General features: G+C 46.8%; 1 protein-coding gene across 13 annotated transcripts in view; it reads right to left on the bottom strand.

Annotated features, from left to right (window-relative positions):
• Positions 1 to 17,973, bottom strand: part of sorbs2a (sorbin and SH3 domain containing 2a) — a 76,166-nt gene that overhangs the window by 30,478 nt on the left and 27,715 nt on the right. For 7 of the 13 annotated variants that reach the window (XM_035418779.1, XM_035418780.1, XM_035418775.1 and 4 more), the window contains 6 exons: positions 10,692 to 10,747; positions 7,887 to 7,982; positions 5,706 to 5,732; positions 5,130 to 5,254; positions 3,623 to 4,315; positions 81 to 198 (listed from right to left, as the gene is read on the bottom strand). In XM_035418779.1, the coding sequence (XP_035274670.1) occupies positions 81 to 198; positions 3,623 to 4,315; positions 5,130 to 5,254; positions 5,706 to 5,732; positions 7,887 to 7,982; positions 10,692 to 10,701 (1,069 nt within the window). In that variant the 5' untranslated portion in view covers positions 10,702 to 10,747. Of the gene's footprint in view, positions 1 to 80; positions 199 to 2,031; positions 2,413 to 3,622; positions 4,316 to 5,129; positions 5,255 to 5,705; positions 5,733 to 7,886; positions 7,983 to 10,691; positions 10,748 to 17,973 lie in introns of all 13 variants that reach the window. The other 6 variants (XM_035418785.1, XM_035418781.1, XM_035418783.1 and 3 more) reach the window with 3 other exon arrangements.

The raw sequence follows: 17,973 nt of genomic DNA, 5'->3' as shown, positions 1-17,973 counted from the left end.
TTGCGTTCCTCCATGCACTGATGCCATGGTAACCACCCAACTTAACGGAACCCCCCCAACCCCCCTACCAGGTGACTCACCTGAGCTCCTGCTGAGGACGATGCTGGGGCTGAGGGAGGGGGGAACGGGGGGTGGGTGCGCCGGGGGGGAGAAGGGCTTCTGGTAGTGACCCGCGCTTCCGTTCACCGTCATCTGGCCCTGAGGAACGCGACAGGGAGAACCCATGACACACCTCTGCAGGAGGGGATTACGGAACGAGCGGCGCAAATAGATTTGGTTATGCTACTGAGGCATCTATATGATTAGTGAGGGAAATTGGGGGGAGGGACACAGGGTTGGGGGTTACTGACAGAGACAATGACAAAAAAAATCACATGGACAAACAACAGGGATCATCCCAACAGGACCATTTAGTGATGAAGGTTAGCACATCTACACAGGAGCTTCCTTTGAAAAAATCAACATTTTCTCTGGTCAAAGCCATGAAAATCTAATTACATTGAGCATCTCCATCTTCATGAGGGGAGTTTTGGTCATTTCTATTTCTAAAAAAATCTATATTCCCTTTCCTGTCAATGGTAAATTGCAAGCTATTTGTGTGGATTAGTCACAGCCGGCGTTTGTGTGGATTGGTTGCTCGCTGAGTCTGTTGACTACCATTCATGGGGCTTTTTACACCGTATAGTTATCACATGTGAATGCCCTGTAGGGGGAGCACTACAACAGTGGTGAAATACCCGAGAAGCTAAGAGGTCACTTATGTTCTCATACCACACAGCGTGTCTGAACCATCTGACAGATTTCAGCTGTGGAGGCCAGAGAACGGCCTACCTAAAAAGGCAACCTTCATAGGTAGTTCACATAGCAGTTCACATCATGGACACAATGTCCTCCTAGCCAGTCTACAAATGTGATGACTACCAGTACTGGTTGTGGGAGGTGCATAATTCGTTGTAGTGTTCCATGCGAAGGGAGGTATTCAACTGGTTGAGTTATATGATGTACAGAGGAAAAGCGACTTCTTCTGATTGACAGGGCTCCTGCCAGCTTTAAATGAAGCACATCTCATTGGTGCAAGCACTGCAGAGTTCAGCCGGTGGACTGCGCATTGAAAAAATGCAGTAGGTAGCATTCGATTCAGAGGAAAAAACATGTCTGTCTCTGTTCCCTTGAGACCCTAGTTGTGATGGAATATGAAAGGGCATTCTGAACAGAAAAAGTTTGAGAAACCCTGAAAATAACAATAGGCTTTTATTAAAAAAGTCAAGTTTGGGAAGGAAAGAATTCTTTCTTTCTGAATTATCCTCCTGTGTTTATGAGTTCCTTGGGGGGAAAACGCACTGGCAATCCTGTTTGTCATAACTCACACAGAGTTTTATTTAGCATTGCCCCTGCATGGGCAAATTTCCATGTGTTTAGCCAAGATTGAGACTTTGATTGAAGTCCTGGGGTCATGGAGTAAACTCTACAAAAGTTTAGAAGTTGGGCTACGGTTAGCTTAAGGGTTTGGGATGTTGACACCTTGGACGAAACGAATGGGTGAATGAGCCTTTTTGGACAGCTCTTCCAGACTGCAGACTTCTCTAATCATTCCAAGTTGAACAAACCATCTCTTGGCAAATAGAAAATGGAAAATTCATCAGCACCTGGTTATAGGTCATGACTAAAACACTTAATAAACAACTGCTGTACAATTTATTTCAGGATTCCATGCCAGAAACTCCAGAACATTGATGCATAGAATTCTGAATTCTAAATTGTCTAGATAAGAACAACAGGAGACTGCAGGACAAAGGGGGGGTTAGAGACGGACCTTGAGCCAGAGCTGTGAGACCACAGTGAGTAATTAGTGCTACATTAGTGCCACTGGTGACCCACACGTGGAAATTTATAAAGACGGACACATTAGCGCAGACAGACAGGGAGACGGTGGGGTGGTTTGGGGCAGGGTGAGCGGGCAGTGCCAGTGACGTGCCCACGGTTTCCCGTGAAAAGGGCTGGGGTGGGGGGTGGGGGGTGGGGGATAGTTACGTTGGCAGGGGTGCCAGCGGCGGCAGCAGCGGCGGCGGCGGCGGTGGCGGTTAGGGCCGTGTCATCGGGGGCGGCGGACATCTGGCTGAGGGTTGGGGAGGGCGTGGCCGAGGCGCCGGGGGAGTCGAGGGCGCAGTTCTGCAGCTCCTCCAGCACGGCGCTGGAGGAGGAGTAGTGACTGAGGGCGGAGACGGTGACGGGCGAGGCCGCCTCGCTCTGCCGGAGCCGGGCGTCGGGCCCGGGCCAGCCGCGCTCGGGGGACGGCGCGTACGCCGTCGGGAAGAGGGCCTTGGGCAGGAAGTCGGGGGACTCGAGGCTGGCGCGGTTAGTGGGCGAGGTGGGCCCGGGAAATGGGTGGCTGTGCAGGGGCGGGGCATCAAACTGGGGAGGGAGGGACGGGATGGGGCGGGGGGGGGGGGGTGGAGAGAAGAACCGAAAGTGAATCAAACAGTAGCAGGAAGTGATACAGCCCGCGGCTGGTAAACTGCTAGAAAGAGAGAGGGAGGAAGTGAAAGTGAACCTGGATGAGTACAACCCAAATCAGTGAAAGATACGGTTAATGCTTTGCGTCCTTGATAATGGAAAACGTGACAGGACCTTCATAACAATGCAACCGACAACCAAACACTAAGCAATACTTTGAGAGCAGGCGTTGTGTTGTGAGCTCTGTGAATAGAAAATATTGCTTGGCATGGTTTGCTTGCTCTGAAACCAAACCCTGAACACTGAGTGGTAAAGTCCTGTCACATCCTGGTCCTGGTAGCCTTGGAACATGGTTTGGACACAAGGCAACTGCTTGGAGTAAAAAAAAATTAATTTGGTTTACTGACCAGTTTACTGGTCTAAACCCAGAAACCAAGACATCAAACTGCTGTGGATCACATTTTTAAAACTATTCCAGCATACCCTAATGATGAATAAGCATGTAGATTTATCTACCTTTTCTGCATAACATGTCAGCTCAAAGGTGCAGCCAACATAAAGACAAATGGAATAGTTTTAGGCAAACATTTCTTTCAAACGATACCTCACAATTACAACTGAACACTTAAAACAGCTTCAGCAATTGCACTCAAACTTGAAACCAACTGATATTTTTTAAGGGAAGTTGATACCTATCTGAAAAAAGGTTGGATAGAACACCACCGCACACACCAAATAAACCACTCTTGTGAGGATCAGCTGTGAATATTAAGCGCGTCCAACATTTTCTTTCTTTCTCATAGGCCCAGTCAATGTGGCCTTCCAGTAGTCTGTGGTCACAGACACATATAAATAACCGAAAGACTATTTTGATGGAGAGCCAAATTCAATAATTCCAGCGTACATGTAGAGTCAACGACTCTTTGGATAATGTCTCACTGTGGTTTGGCCGTCTGAAAAAAAAAAGAATCACTGATCACCGCCAGAGAAAACTGGCAGAGAAATGATATATCTCCAAGTGCAACATGTTTAATATGTGAATGTCTTCTCAGTGGTCTTTGTCAGACATTGTTGGTTAGTCAGAAAGGTGCATAAGGATCAAACAGCTGGCCATAATGGACGTCAGAATGGGGGTGGAAAAGATCTTGGGACAGGGGAACATTTGTACCGAATGCCCCCCGATGGTAGGGCGGGGGGGAAGAGGAGGAGCTTCCTCCACATCCTGGGGTCCTGCCTTCTGGGGCTCCGCCTTTTTGCGTTCAGTTGGGACGGGGGGAACGGTGGGCTGGGGCTGGGGCTCCGCCTGTTTTGGCTCTACTGAGGGGACAGGGGGGTCAGCCTGGGGTTCCTTTGTTTCGGGCTTCGGCCCTTGTCCCGTCTCCACCGCGGGGCCTGGGGCTCCTGGCTCTGGGCTGCGGGGGGCAGCCATCTGGATGGTGAGAGAGGATGTGTGCATCTCTGGGGGTGCGGGGGAGGTGGGGGAGGTGTTCTCTCTTGGGACAGGGCCCGGCTGGGCCGGAGGTGTGCTGGGGGGGTTTACTCCCTCAGAGGAGGTGGGTTTGAGAGGTGGGGGGCTGGCGTTGCTCAGGGAAGGGGTGTCTACGGGTTTGGGCGGGTCATCCGCAGGCTGGGGTGGGGTGGCGGAGGTGCTCGCTGTGCGGGAATATGAGGAGGAAGTGGTGGTGCTGGAGTAGGTTGTCTGCTGGATCACCCTCTTTCCCTGAACGAGACAGTCAGCCCCGTCAATTTTCAGCAGGGGCCCAAAGGGGTCCGTGAGGGACTGCAGGGGACTGTACGGGGGCGGGGTTGTGCCTGGGCGGGTTATGTGATAGCTCTCTCTCCTGGGGGGTGGGAGTGGGACCTTATGAGGCCACAGGGAAGCCACACAGCCAAAAAGAAAAATAAGGGAAGACAGATGAGACAATGCATTAAAGCGCATTAATTTTATTTGTTTTTTCTGTAAGGGGGAAAATGGATTTCAGCCGTAATGTCTGACCACGGCAAATGAAAACAAACAGCCTCCTGTGTGCACTCAGACCAAGTGTTGTTTGCCCAGACTGAGGAAAAAAGCCCTAAAAGGGAAATGTTTGTGGTAGCATAGTTTTCTCTTGTGGAGGGAGAGCTGCTTTCTAAAGATGGTGGTCATATGCCTTGTAAGCCATAATTTTATAGAATGTGGCCTAGACACATAAACACAAGCTAGTTTCAGCAGCCCGGCTGGACCCGCAGTTCTCCTATCTATCATAATTCAGCTCTCTCTCACAAACACGCACACACACACACAAACACGCACGCACACACACACACACACAGGCACACACACCACATTCCTTTAGTGATTCCAGGAATCTTGATTAGTCTCTCCGTCACCCAAACTTGTCCTTGTCTGGAAATATTTACAGACTTTTCAAACTCACATTTTTTTGTGAAATACTCTTCTGTATGTTACCTGGTTCCCAAAGCAAAGGACTGAGGCTGTTAACCAACATATTAGATGTAATGGAACATATCTATTGAAATAAATATGTACTGTGTATTCAATATATATTTTTGAGACTAACATAAATTAATGTAATTTACTTTTCACAGGTGTTGACAAAACCACATGGCAGAACCATAGACAGAGGTCAGTCAGTCATTGGCAGTAATGGGTATGGTAACACCTGCAAACTTACTGGCGTTGGGGACTTCTTGTCCTGCAGGTTGGGTCTAACGCTGCGGAAGCCTTTGGCCGCCAAGGAGGAAGAACTGGCCTCTCCATTCCTCAGTCCATCAGTCGCACTGCGGGACCGCCAACCGTCTGCACAACCGCAAAGCACAGCGCCACCCGGTGGCCATTTCCGACACCACACACACACCACTTTGTCCACTCCTTTTTTACTTATTCACACACGGACGCATACATTATACTGAATGTATCAATCGATCAGTGGCTACCACATTAATATATGCACGTACGTAGGCTTGTATTACAATGGAAGCAATTTATATGGATTTCATATTATGATATGCATTAGCATGTGCATTAAATTTGAGTTTTACAGTATATTCCAGATTATGTGCAGGCGCATATATAAGAATTAATAATAAATGAAAAATACAAAACCATAATACATACTAAAAGATATGCCTTTATGAGTTTTCAAGTATGCACAATTAATATTTTCTCTCCAGAAAGCCTGTTTAGTCGAGCATTTAGTGTTCATACAAGTCAGTTACACTGAGTTAATCATGTAAAGAACTGAAGTTACCTGAATCTGACGAATGAGACTCATTTCCTAGGAGAAAAACAATCGAAAAAACATTTGATTTGATTACTGCACATTGCAAAGGGTACATTTTCCTCAGTGCAAAGCACATTCAATGTTAAATTGTATTATATTTTATCAGCTGGAACAAACATCTTGTCCACTGAACTTTTTCTGTATGCTGAACATCATGATCCAGTCCATGGACCAAAGACTCACAGACACTAGACCCTCCATTTATAATGATGACGATACAGTAGCAATGATAATGATGATGATGAAGGTGATTACATGAAGGATGATGCAGATGATGAGTACACTGATATTGATGACAGTGATAAAGATGCATATTATGATGTGATGGTAATGTTAATGTTGATGATAAAGCAGGCCATTACGGTTAATAATGATGATGACGACAATGATGATGATGATGATGTTATACAGAAGAAACTCAGTGGGAGAAGAGGATTATATACGCTTCAATTATTTAATTTGATCTGATCAGACTGGTTGCTAATAATTAGCCAGGTCTGAGCTCCATTCTAATTCGTAGTTCAAAACTCAAAGAAAAAAATCATAAAGAGATCCTTTGGAGCCCATAATTACATATTTAATCATTTTATTTACTTTTATTTAAGGGTTAAATTGATATCATAAATATGTAAACGGATAGGTTAGCTCCTGATGAAAAGTGCGTGGCTGGACTCCTTGAAAGATTAATGAGATAGAGAGCGTTTTATGCGGCTATCCTTCTTAATAGCCTTTATTTCTGTCTCCAGGGGAGGTGTGGAGGGCTAGTCCTAGACCAAACGTTTAACCGCTAATTGAGTTAATAAGCAGCTCTTGACTTCTCAAGATGAAGGGGATGTGTTTTATTCATGTAACATCTGAGGGACTGGAGAACACAGAATGGCTTGAGGAGAATTGCTTTGGGGGCCATGGGCAGTGGAATCCATTATGTGTGATACATATGGCTTGCCATATTCATAAATCTTTGTTTGGCCTCTGTAATATTCATAAATCTCTCTGTTTGGCATTTGATATATTCATAAATCTCTTATTTAGCATTTGTGATGTTCATACATCCCTCTGTTTGGTTTTTGTCATATTCATAAATCTCAGTTAGGTTTTGTCATATTTATATATTTCTTTGTTTAGCCTTTGTAATATTCATAAATCTTTTCTTAGTCTTTATCATATTCATAAATCTTCCTTTTCACCCTTTGTAATATTCATAAATCTCTCTGTTCAACCTTTGTCATATTCATAAATCTTGTGGTTATCACATTCCTGCTTTGTCTCTGCTTAAGTGCAGAATATCACAACATTCTCAAACATACGTCATAAGTCATCAGGAGTCAACTGTATCTTATTTACAAAGTAGGCTGTTGGTATTTGGTCACGGTACATAAAATCTCTCACACAATGGGATTGTTGGGGTGGCTTCACCCAGAGAAGGAGTGGAACCAATGAGAACATGAGTTACTCAGTGTTTCCATGGTTGCAAGCAACAATGGGGCATGGCCAAGAAATCACACTAAAGACTACAGAGTGCCTCGTTCTCCCCTGTTTAGACCAGGCACTCTCTACAACCACAGTACTGCTCTGAACTCCAAAGACGTAACAGGAAAAGAGGCAAACTGGAGGCAAAAATTTTAATATAGAGCAAAAGTCAGGTCAACAGTTATGGACAAAGCTCAGAGACAGATGGTTTGTTTGAGAGATGAAATACGAAGAATGAGATTTGCCTTGGGAGCAGCTTCCACTGTTGACTAACAATCATTGCACAGAAGCTTTGTTCCTTAAGAAGAATGAATCCCATTAATTTCCCAGTGTTTGCAATCCCAAAGCTCTGTTGAATCTAGATGCGATCCGTTCATGAATTCAGGGGTCAGATTAAATGAATAAGACAGTAAAGGCAGCAGGTTATGAAGCAAAAAACGTCAAGTGGTGAGTAAAGCATTTAGACTGGACGGTGGCTACAGCGATTTACAGCTTGATGAAAAGTATTCCCAGCATAACTGCTTGCGTCACAGAGGAACTGGCAAAGTTCTGCATTCCAAAAAAATGTTTCGCCTTGAGGCCCGGCAGTGGGCGGGGCTAAGGAGAGCTGGGTAGAGCCTGTGTGTCGGTTTGAGGCTGGGGGGGGCGGGGGGGGGGGGGGGGGGGGGGGGTCAGTACCTGCGGTCGCATACAGGTTGGGCGTACTCTGGACCCTCTTCATGGAGGTGAGAGTGAGGGACAGGGTGGTGCTTTTGCGAGCGCGTCCTCCGCTATCTGGGGTAGTGCAGCAGGCAGGACACACGGACACATGACCCCCCCCACAAATCGCAGGAAGAGGGAAAGCACATGCATTATTACGGCTTGACTGCAAAACACAAACTCCCATGGAATCGGGAGGGGAGAGGAGGGGGGGTAGGGGGGTTAAGTGCCTTTCTGATCCCAAACAGCCGGACATGCGATATCCATGTTTTCGGTCGTGTTTAAGACATATCAGAAAGGCTGTGGACCCCTTTACATGCCATACAAGCAGAATTCATCTCAAACAGCAGGTTACATTTCATGGGTTCAGTACACTGTGAGAATCCACAAAGCTGGTTTGTGAATCCAACTCATGAAATAAACATTACAATCTGGGCAAATTCAAATGCTCTCTGTAACACCTTCTGAGCAAATAATATGTGGCAATGGGCATTAAAATAAAGACTCCAAAGCATAACTGTATAATTGTGAGTGTTTAAAAAATAATTAATATTGTTATATGTGGCATGTTGTAGCCTATGTGGTAATGATGATTTATACTGCCTAGATTTTGACAATATTTAAAAAAAAAAAAAAATAAATATCTTCTTTATCTTTGCAATGCTGTGCCACAGATATTGTTTTCCAGAAGGGTTGAGGCATTAGACAGCAGCAAATACAAGCTTATGGGACAAACAGCTCTTTCATGCAAACATATACAAAGCCATATCCAAAGCGCACATGCACAAAACTACACAAGTTAATAAATTAAAATGTAAAATTCCCCAGAAGGTGGAAATAAGACTTCAGCAAAATACACAAGTTAAATTCTAACAGTGTGGTTATGTTTTCAGTCTTTTATGAAACAACCCTTGGTCCACACTCCAGTAGTTAAGGCACTGGACTTAGTAAAACCAGAGGGTAGCAGGTTCAAGACTCGGGTTGGGCACTGCCACGGTGCTGTTCAATATAGTAGTGTTTGACTTAAACTGTCTCTGTAAGTGGCCAGCTCTATGTGGATAAAATGAGAAAACTGTAATCTATGAAGTTCCTCCTTGATAATGCACATATGCAACACACACGGAGGCCTCCTGCTTTGTTCCTCCTTCCTCATCCTCCTCCTCCTCTTCTGAGGCTTCCTCCTTCCTACATGCCTCCTTAGCAAACTCAGCACAGCACTGTCCACTGTGCTTACTGGTGACTCATACTTTAGTGATCCTGCCCAGTAACTCAGCTCCTGGTTGCTAGGATGCAGCACCTTTTTGACAGGAGAGCCAGCACACAACTTCAGTACCCTACCCAACAGTGCTGCCAGATACCGGCGATTTTAATCCTCCAAAACTTTACTCAAAAATCCCTCATTGATGACTAACGCCCACACACATTTATGCTGTAACTTCCTCCATTTTTCACAGATCACCCAATCTGGGGGGAAATCACCCACTCTGGCAACTCTGAGGTGCATGGTGATAAAAACTTATTTTTTCATAGAATGGTGATAAAATGTAAAGTATTAGGTGTTAAACACACTCTACTAACAGGAGACTCTTCCTCAGGCTGATATGGTTTCTGCAAAATGTGCCTTTCCAGGATGGTTATTAATACTAAGGCAGGTTCTCTGCCTCCCCTGAATTCAGCTGACACACAATCTGAGACACCCAGATGGCCTTCACAAACACAGCTCCTACACTTATTTATGCAGTGTTATTTCCCGAATCGGTTCCAGTGATGCCCTTTGATCTATCCTCATAGGAGTGTGGTTCATTTTTCTCCACATTCTGCCCTTCCCACCACAAACCTGAAGTTCTGGCAGGAAAAAAAAACCCTTTCCCTTTTCAGTTGTTTTGGCCTGGATATGATCATCAACATCTATACTCACAATTAACTGTGAGCGCGTTCAGCAGTCAAGGGTAATTTGCTAAACCATGTGCTGGAATAAACAAACATTACATTAACATTAATTTGGATCACAATCATGAATACGTACTAAACCCAGGCCTTGCCTTTTATATGTACAGTAGGTCCATCATTCAGTTTACATGTGATTTTTTGCATAAAGAAGCCTAATAACAAAGCCACAGTCTTTAAACCAACAACGTCTCATAGTAGTCCATCTATCTTTGAATTTATTTCCTTAAATAAAACTCCTGGGTGCAAGCCAAGACCAGGGGGAAAGCTGCCATTGCCGCTGGTTTACTGTCTGGGGGAGAAGAGGCTCATAAAACACATGAATAAATGAGGAGCTCAGTTCAGGGATGAGGCACTGTCCAGGACGGTGAGATGCTAAATCAGGGGAGGAAGCGGATCAGGGGTGGGGAGGGGAGCGGCTCCTCAGCGGGAGTTTAATAGCCGCCCGTTTTTCTTTCCTTCCCTTCGCACCCCCGGGTCCCCCGCCGCGCCTCGTCAGCTCCTGGGGCAGCCGCGCAGGACGCAAATAAAGCTATCGGCCTTAACGAGGCGAGGCCAGACGCTTCAGGTGAGGAGCGTCAAGCCAGCGCCAAAAGGCACAGCTGTCTGGGGGATGACCGGAATACTTTTTACCATCCGCCCTTGTAGCTGCACGCAGCTTGCAACCAGGCCAAACGCAAACCACAAGGAGGCCTTCTAGAGGGAGAGAGGGTGCACTTTGACACTGTTGGGCCTAAAGTCATCCAGGATCTGCTGCTAAGAGTTCCTCCAGTGCACAGCCCTACAACTAGACTGCGGCTGAAACAGACAGGTACAGGTTTGTGAGGCAGGGCTCACCTGTGTTCATGTTGATGTTCTCTCCTTATCGTGACGCTCTCTATGGACGCTCTATCCTGAAGGAAAAAAAAACAAGAAATCATGTCAATATTTTCCATGCAAATGACAGGAATCAACAATTTCTTCACCTCGTATCTGAGCAGCTGCAGAGAAGCCATTTGACAGACCTCCCCATGGTAAAATGGACAGCTCCCTTTTGGTGTCAGAGCTGTATGAAGAGGCAGATGTTATCATATGCATTATGCGTTATGTATATGTAAAGCTGTACACGTATCCGCGGAGGTTGAAGTGATGCTATTACAGTGTATTCTGCTGATAGAACAGAAATCCTCTCAGCGCCACAAGATTATCTCTGTCATTGCAGCAGTAAAATCATTTTTTTATTTTATTTTGCCCTTGGAGTGTCCTTGAAATGAATTCAATCTAAAAGAGCTGGAAGCGTGTTCACGAGGACCCCTTGCCATGTCCTGTCTTTGAGTAGCAGCCCCAGTCTTAATGTTCTTAATGTGTCGAAGATTATGGGGAAAAGTTCACTGGTTGCGAGCGGCCATTTTAGAGCAATTTGTGGGCGGTGCTGAATCACTGCCTGATAGCTCTTTCAGGGAACAGGTGAAGAGGAGAGAGAGAGAGTGAGTGAGAGAGGGGGTGAGAGAGAGAGAGAGAGAGAGAGAGAGAGAGAGAGATTGATGATTGACAGTGTCCGAAGCCTCTGAAAGGTCAGTAGATGTGAAAGGTCAGGGGGCAAGAAGGGGACTACAAGATGAGAAAACTACAATCAACCGCCATGTCAAAACTGCTGTGATCAATGTGCGCTGAGCAACAATGAAAGCCGGCTCACCCCAAGATGAGGCCTGAGGATTACCGGTCTACGGATATTAAAGTGCGGACAGTAAAACCGTGTGTCTCCCTCTGGCTCAAAGCCAGGATAAGAAAAAGGATGAAGGCACAGTGTGAGCTCCAGAAGCAGCAGCAGCATCACAGCCCAGCTTCCTGGAGAAAGCCATACCTTTACCCAGAATGCTTTGCAATCCAAAGTCACACAGTAGGCAGGGGTGGGGGGGGGGTGTGGGGTAGTCACATCCAGCAGCCCGCTGTAGCCATGACAACGTGGGCGGAGGTGAAAATGCATGAATTGCAGATGGGATTTTTATGTAAATTATGTATATGCTGAGCAAGCTTCCTTGTCCAGGGATGCCTTATGATCATGCATTATGCATATTGTTATAGAGGAATTCTGAGGATACATTAGACGCCTTGCTCAAGGGCACCATATCAGTGCCACACCTGGAATTCAAACCCAATACATTCCGGTCCAAGTTTTCCACCTAACCATTCCGACTAAATGCGATTGGAGGATTCAAACCTAGAAGTGTCAAGCATAGCGCATTAGCGGCCCATCTAATTAACTATGTGACCAGGAGGGAAAATATGCTGGCAGTGATAAAAGAATTACACTGGCAGTGATAAAAGATGTGCCGAGCCAAGACAGACGGGTGAATAACCCAAGAATCCACTATGAGAACTACGCTGTCAACCTCTCATTAATCTGGTCAGGGAATTCAATCTGCGCTGTTCAGGTTTGAAAGGCACACATCGACGCTCTGTACAGAACAACTACATTTTTTTCTGTGGGTCATCTAAGAAAGTGAGAATAAATTCCTCACTTGAGCTATGCATGGTTTTCATACCACAATCTGAAGAGGACCTATATCTAACCTGGTTCCTCTTTTGAGGTGCTTATGTTAATTCTCTCTCTCTTTCTCTGTCTCTCTGTCTCTCTCTCACTCACACACACACGTAGTGAATGTGTCAGTATTTGGAATTAGAATTCCTATCACTATATCATATATATATATAGGGCTGCATGTGTACATACATACACACACAGCTAAGCTTACTGTAAATTATTTCTCAATGAAAACAAACAAACACAAACATGACTACAGTTACACTATGAGTGAGTCAGAGAGAGAGAGAGTGAGAGAGAGAGGATACCTATATTTACGCCGCTAACTTTATTTACAGCCCACCACACCTGCTCTGGCGCCAGGAGCTCGCCGCGGAAACCCGATCGGGCGTCGGTAACGGCACCACACGCTACTACGTCACCAATGGTGCTGCTGCTGAGGCATCTCCCTGCAATAAAGCTGAACGTAAAATCTACCTCACGCACGCCGAGCACAGTTCTACCGACTAGCGCTCCCTTTAGCTTACCGGATGTAGAAAACCATGGACCGGTTTAGAGAAACGGGCCGCTTGAAAGACCACAGGAGCCAGGGAGACGAAACCAGTTCAGGCGGCCATTTTGTAGCGGTGGCAAGCCTGCCAACTGACAAAGCTCAGACTGGTGGGGCTTGGCGAGGAGCCCCTGGGGCTGACCTGATTACACTGGAGGAAGAGACTCACCCGGTTCCCCCCGGGCAGAAACACTTAACACGCGACGCCGTGTGAATTTACAGCGTGAGCGTTCCACACTTCACGAGCCGCACACGCGGTCGTGACGGCCTATCAGCATCGAGCCAAGGTCGAGATTCTCATATAACACTTCAGCACCGGCAGACAGAGCGGTTATAACCCTGGATCGCTGCGGTCCCCTCATCTCCCGTCGGGCGCGCTCTCTAAACGGCGGTTGGCTGAAAACCACGCCTCCGGAGACGGGGAGGAGGATCCGCCGCCGCCGCCGCCGCCGCCGCCGCCGCCGGCTGTTTTGATTCAAACACACTTAGATACCATCGGCCTTTAAATTCTGCAATTTGGCTGCCAGCTGCAGTTAGCGGGGAATACCAGCGTACCGCGAACACCACTAAATCTCCCCCCGCACGGCACGGGGACTGATTTATTCTCGGCTACAATGCCACATTGAGAAAGCGCTTCGCTGCCAGCACCTGATGAATAGGCAGACACCGTCGTAAGTCCCGCAATTGTACACAGGACGGGGGGTGGGGGGGGGGGGGGGGGGGGAGACGGGCCGGAGGGAGGGGCAATACCAAACTCGACTAACAGACTCCCTGAAATAAACAGACCCTCGGGTACCATGTACCAGCTCGCAGTTGACACCATGTGCAGACACAGTCAAGTGCACTGTGGGGAAATGTGGGGTACCATCCTGTGCAGAGAGCCTCCCTTTCGTCACTGATTTTCACAACGTGTCTGGGACGAAGTCTCAGCAGTGGCTGTGGCATTTACCAACACATACACAAGCAACCACAGTACGTACCATCGAAGCCATCCAGGATTTTACTCAACTCGTACCAGCTACCAGCTCCCTGATCTGAGTGCTTTCTCTGCCTTCTGGGTTGTCAGAATGCCTGCAGAGACATTCTGACAACTGCTGTCATTCTATTACTACAGAAAAATAAAATAATTTTACCTGCATGTACCGATGAGCACCCCTGAGAAGGGGGCGTATCTCATTTCTGAATGGGAAGCTCTGAAGTTGCGTGGCACAGAAGCGATATTTGTCTGTATATCTCAAATCCGTTAAGAGACACTGATCTCACCTCATTCTGTGTTAAATGTTAAATTCTTAGTGACTTTTTCATTTCACATTTTCTGAAAAAAAAAAAGTTTCTTAAAAACACAATGCCATCTTAAAGTCTAAACAGGTTTCCACGTGAATATCTGGACTAATCTATTGAAACAAATAGTCTCACAGACACAGCTCACTTGTTTGTTATCTATCGCTTAGAGTCAGAAAACCTATTTTTTTTAATACAAAAAGAAGCATGGGACAAACTGAACCACTTGATGAATCTCAAAAGAAAAAGCTGCCTGACTTTGTTGAACTTGCTGACTGTATTTATTAAATGCAGTTTAATCAGCAGTAGCTGACCTGCTTTTTTAATTTGCCCGGGGTGAGTGGTTTACCTGCTGGTTGTAATTTAGGCAGCGGCCAGACCCTAAGAGACCCGCAATTGGAAAAAAAAAAAAAAAATTATGACTGGAGATTCCCAGAATGCTGTTGGTTTCCGTTCAACAAATCCCAATCCAGCAGTCTGGCTCCCCCCCGTGAGACACATGGATTCATTAGTGTGATGAACATCCTCCAGGGACCACACTACTATTCCAATCAAAGGACCAGACCATTCTCCCGGGGAATGGGGGGCGGTTAAATGGGCTGTTTCGAAAGCATCGCGTTTTAAATTGCTGCCTCTCACCCTGGCTTGCTGCTCTGTCTTTGCATGGCTTTAAAGACGGATGCCATCAAAATAAAAAATAAAAAACTGGATTAATGGCAGTCTGTGCAACCTGCTGCTGCCAATCCTTCAATTTGTGACATTCAAAAATCCAAGATGCTCTGTCTCTTCATGAATGATGGGTGACAGTGAAAGAGTTCTTCACACTGTGCTCACAGTTCCATTCGAATAGGAGGCTAATCTGTTAGAGTGCTCTTCCAGGGCAATAAACAGCAGCTGCCTTTTCAAACAGCAGTTATGACAGACTCAGACAGGTCATTTGTCCTAGAAAGCATCGCAAAGTGGGATTTGACAGACTTTAGTCCACCTCAGTCATTCTCAGCGAAGCAGTGAAAATACAGCAAATGGCAGAAAACTGAGCTGGCGACTAGGCTACATCATACAACCATCCACTCAGGACTGAAAACATTCTAACACTACAGCCTGTCCATAACTCCCACTGAGAATTTTACACACCCATGATCTCGTTTATTGATTCTCTTGTATTGCTTCCACAGGAGGGTGAGCTTCATAAACACTGGCCTACTCTTTAGAACCCCAGCCGTCCGAAACGACGGCCGGGCCAGAGTCCGATTTGGAGTAGCCTACATTGCTGAGCAGCTTGACCCCCCTCCCTCCCAGCAGGTCTGGAGAGTAGGGTCCTGGACCCAAGCCAGGAGATAAGCCTCGGGCCGAGAGCACAGCACTCACATACCCACTTGTACATTCGCCCACGGCCCGAAGGACCAGGTTATTATCCGCAGATAGGGCAGCACTTATACTCAATACTTAGGAATGCTTTTGAACCTGAATGGACCACTCCCCGTCATCACTGTCAATATGGTACAACAACTATTCAGACAGACCTTATCCCTATATATATAGCGGAATACCACTCATGAGGAGAAAGCCTTCAGCATAACAAGCATAAAGATCAAAATGGCGGTTTCTTTCCAGCATCACCTCAGCCATGGGTGTGTTTCCCATGCCTGTATCTTAACTGCCAGGCTGTTACCTTTGAAGTTCTCCAACAGAAGACACATGTATCTTACTCCTCATTGCAGAACATGCTCATCTCTCTGGTCTTTTGAAAAGAAGGCTCCTTTTTTTAACTGTGACAGTTATAATTAAGGTGTCTGGTGAAATGAATGAACAAGCAAGCTACAGCTGAATAATTGAATAGGTCTGTATCTTGTCTGCTGCAGCAGGCCCATGTATTTTGCTTCTAGGAGCTTATCATAGAAATGCCCCGACTGAAAGGTTAAAATTTAATTTCACCAATGCATAAAAAAAAACAAAAAGCACACCGTGGAAAGCTAGATGTGCTTCTTTCAACCGACAGACACTTCGCTCTCGTCCAAAGAAAGCAGAATCTGGTTCTTTCATTCCGAATGACTGAATTCAAGCCAAGCTATTTATACGGGACGTTTTTGTGGGAAGAGAAATATAGACCCGGGCGAGTCGCGGGCATCTTTTAAAAGAGCGACGCCAGGGGAATAAAGTCAGGACAGACACAACCAGCTGTGAAAACTCCGCCACCCTGCCACCGAGGCTTGCGTCTCCTAAATGGATATGAAGCACTTTGGTGGCTGTCCACCGGAGGCCCCGAATACTCCACTAATCGCTCCACTGAGGCCTGCCGTGCCGCTCCCAGGTTAACTCTAAAACGCAGCTTTGTCAAAAACGATTCTAGAAACAGATGAAACGGACGGCGTAATCTGGGATTACGGTGGTTTTAATGGACCCCGGTGGCGTGGTTTGTTCAAGCCATTTTAGCCTGTAGCCTAACATTGGCCCCACTTCATGTGAGGCCAGTCTTCCCCAAGTCCTAATTTGAAAAAAAACGAAAAAACTAACTGCATTCCAACCCCCCTTACCCCCGTCATCCATGAATGGGGGTTTCACAACATCGTCACTGATCATTTCAAACTGCAATCGTTCGAGTCAACCTCCCAATTCATTATCCTTCACCTTTCAAAATGCGGGAAAAAAAGGGCTTGATTTGGAGAGGATCTCTGGCTCCTTCAACATCCTCTGAAGGGGGGACCTGAGCTGGAGAGTCAGATTCCAGCCGGTGGGACGTCGTCGGGAGAGCGGCTCATTAGACCGATACCGGGGCCCGTTTCCACATTCCCGGCCCTCGTTAGCAGAGCTCCCCCCGCTGAGGGGAGTACGTGCGAATGACAGCGGTGACGCAGAGACCTTTGTGCGCGTGCCGTACGGCGGGCAAACAACACAAGAGGCCCGTACGTCCAGCGCAACGACAGGCCGATTAACCGGGGGGGGGAACCGACGGGCGAATCGCCGACGCTGTTACGCAACTCGCATTCTGGACGTTGTGTTGCTGCGAAAATACGATGCGACAACTGCCGTTCATCGTCCCCCCCTCAAAAACGACAAGCTCACACTGTCCTAACGGGTAATGGAGCATTGTGTTCCCCCCCCCCCCCCAGGTCCGTAGAACCAGCGCCAGGCCGCACTGGCGGCTGAAATACCAGAGATCAAAAAGGAGCGAGCTGGGGACGCGGTCGGCCCGACGCCGGGTCTTACATAAGCGCACGTTTTTTTAAAATCAAATTCTTCGGGACGGCACATTAGCCGAAAACAATTCTTCCAGAGCCCCTGCTCGGGTCACTGCTCCACAAGCAGCAGGACAATTAGGACCGCACGCTAATTGGGAGTAATTACGCCACCGCGTTCGACCGCGGATTCCCCCAAACGAGCAGGGGGGATTCACTGAGGTCAACGGCTCTTCTTTTCGAACGCACCGCTACCAGCGCACTGAAAAATGACCTTCTCCTGAGGCAGGAACTCGGGAGAAAGACAGAGCTGCACAGGCCCCATGTTTGGTAAGTGTTTGAATACGACAATGCATCAGGTCTGTCCATGATGGCATTCCAACGCTATATTTTAGGTGCACGTGCATTAGCTCAGTCAGACAACTCACAATCGAATTAAGCCATATTCATTGAGATTAAATCTGAATGCAACTTCGACATCGAGGCTCTGCCTCTTATCACTACCTGTTTGCATAAGCCAGCCAAAATGATAACAGGGAGTGGCCACTGCGAACCCCCACCCACCCCTCAATGGGGCTCATATGAAAA

Source organism: Anguilla anguilla, chromosome 5 (genome assembly GCF_013347855.1).
Source record: "Anguilla anguilla isolate fAngAng1 chromosome 5, fAngAng1.pri, whole genome shotgun sequence".
In the NCBI taxonomy this organism is placed as follows: domain Eukaryota; kingdom Metazoa; phylum Chordata; class Actinopteri; order Anguilliformes; family Anguillidae; genus Anguilla; species Anguilla anguilla.
This window is presented reverse-complemented; position numbering and strand designations above follow the sequence as displayed.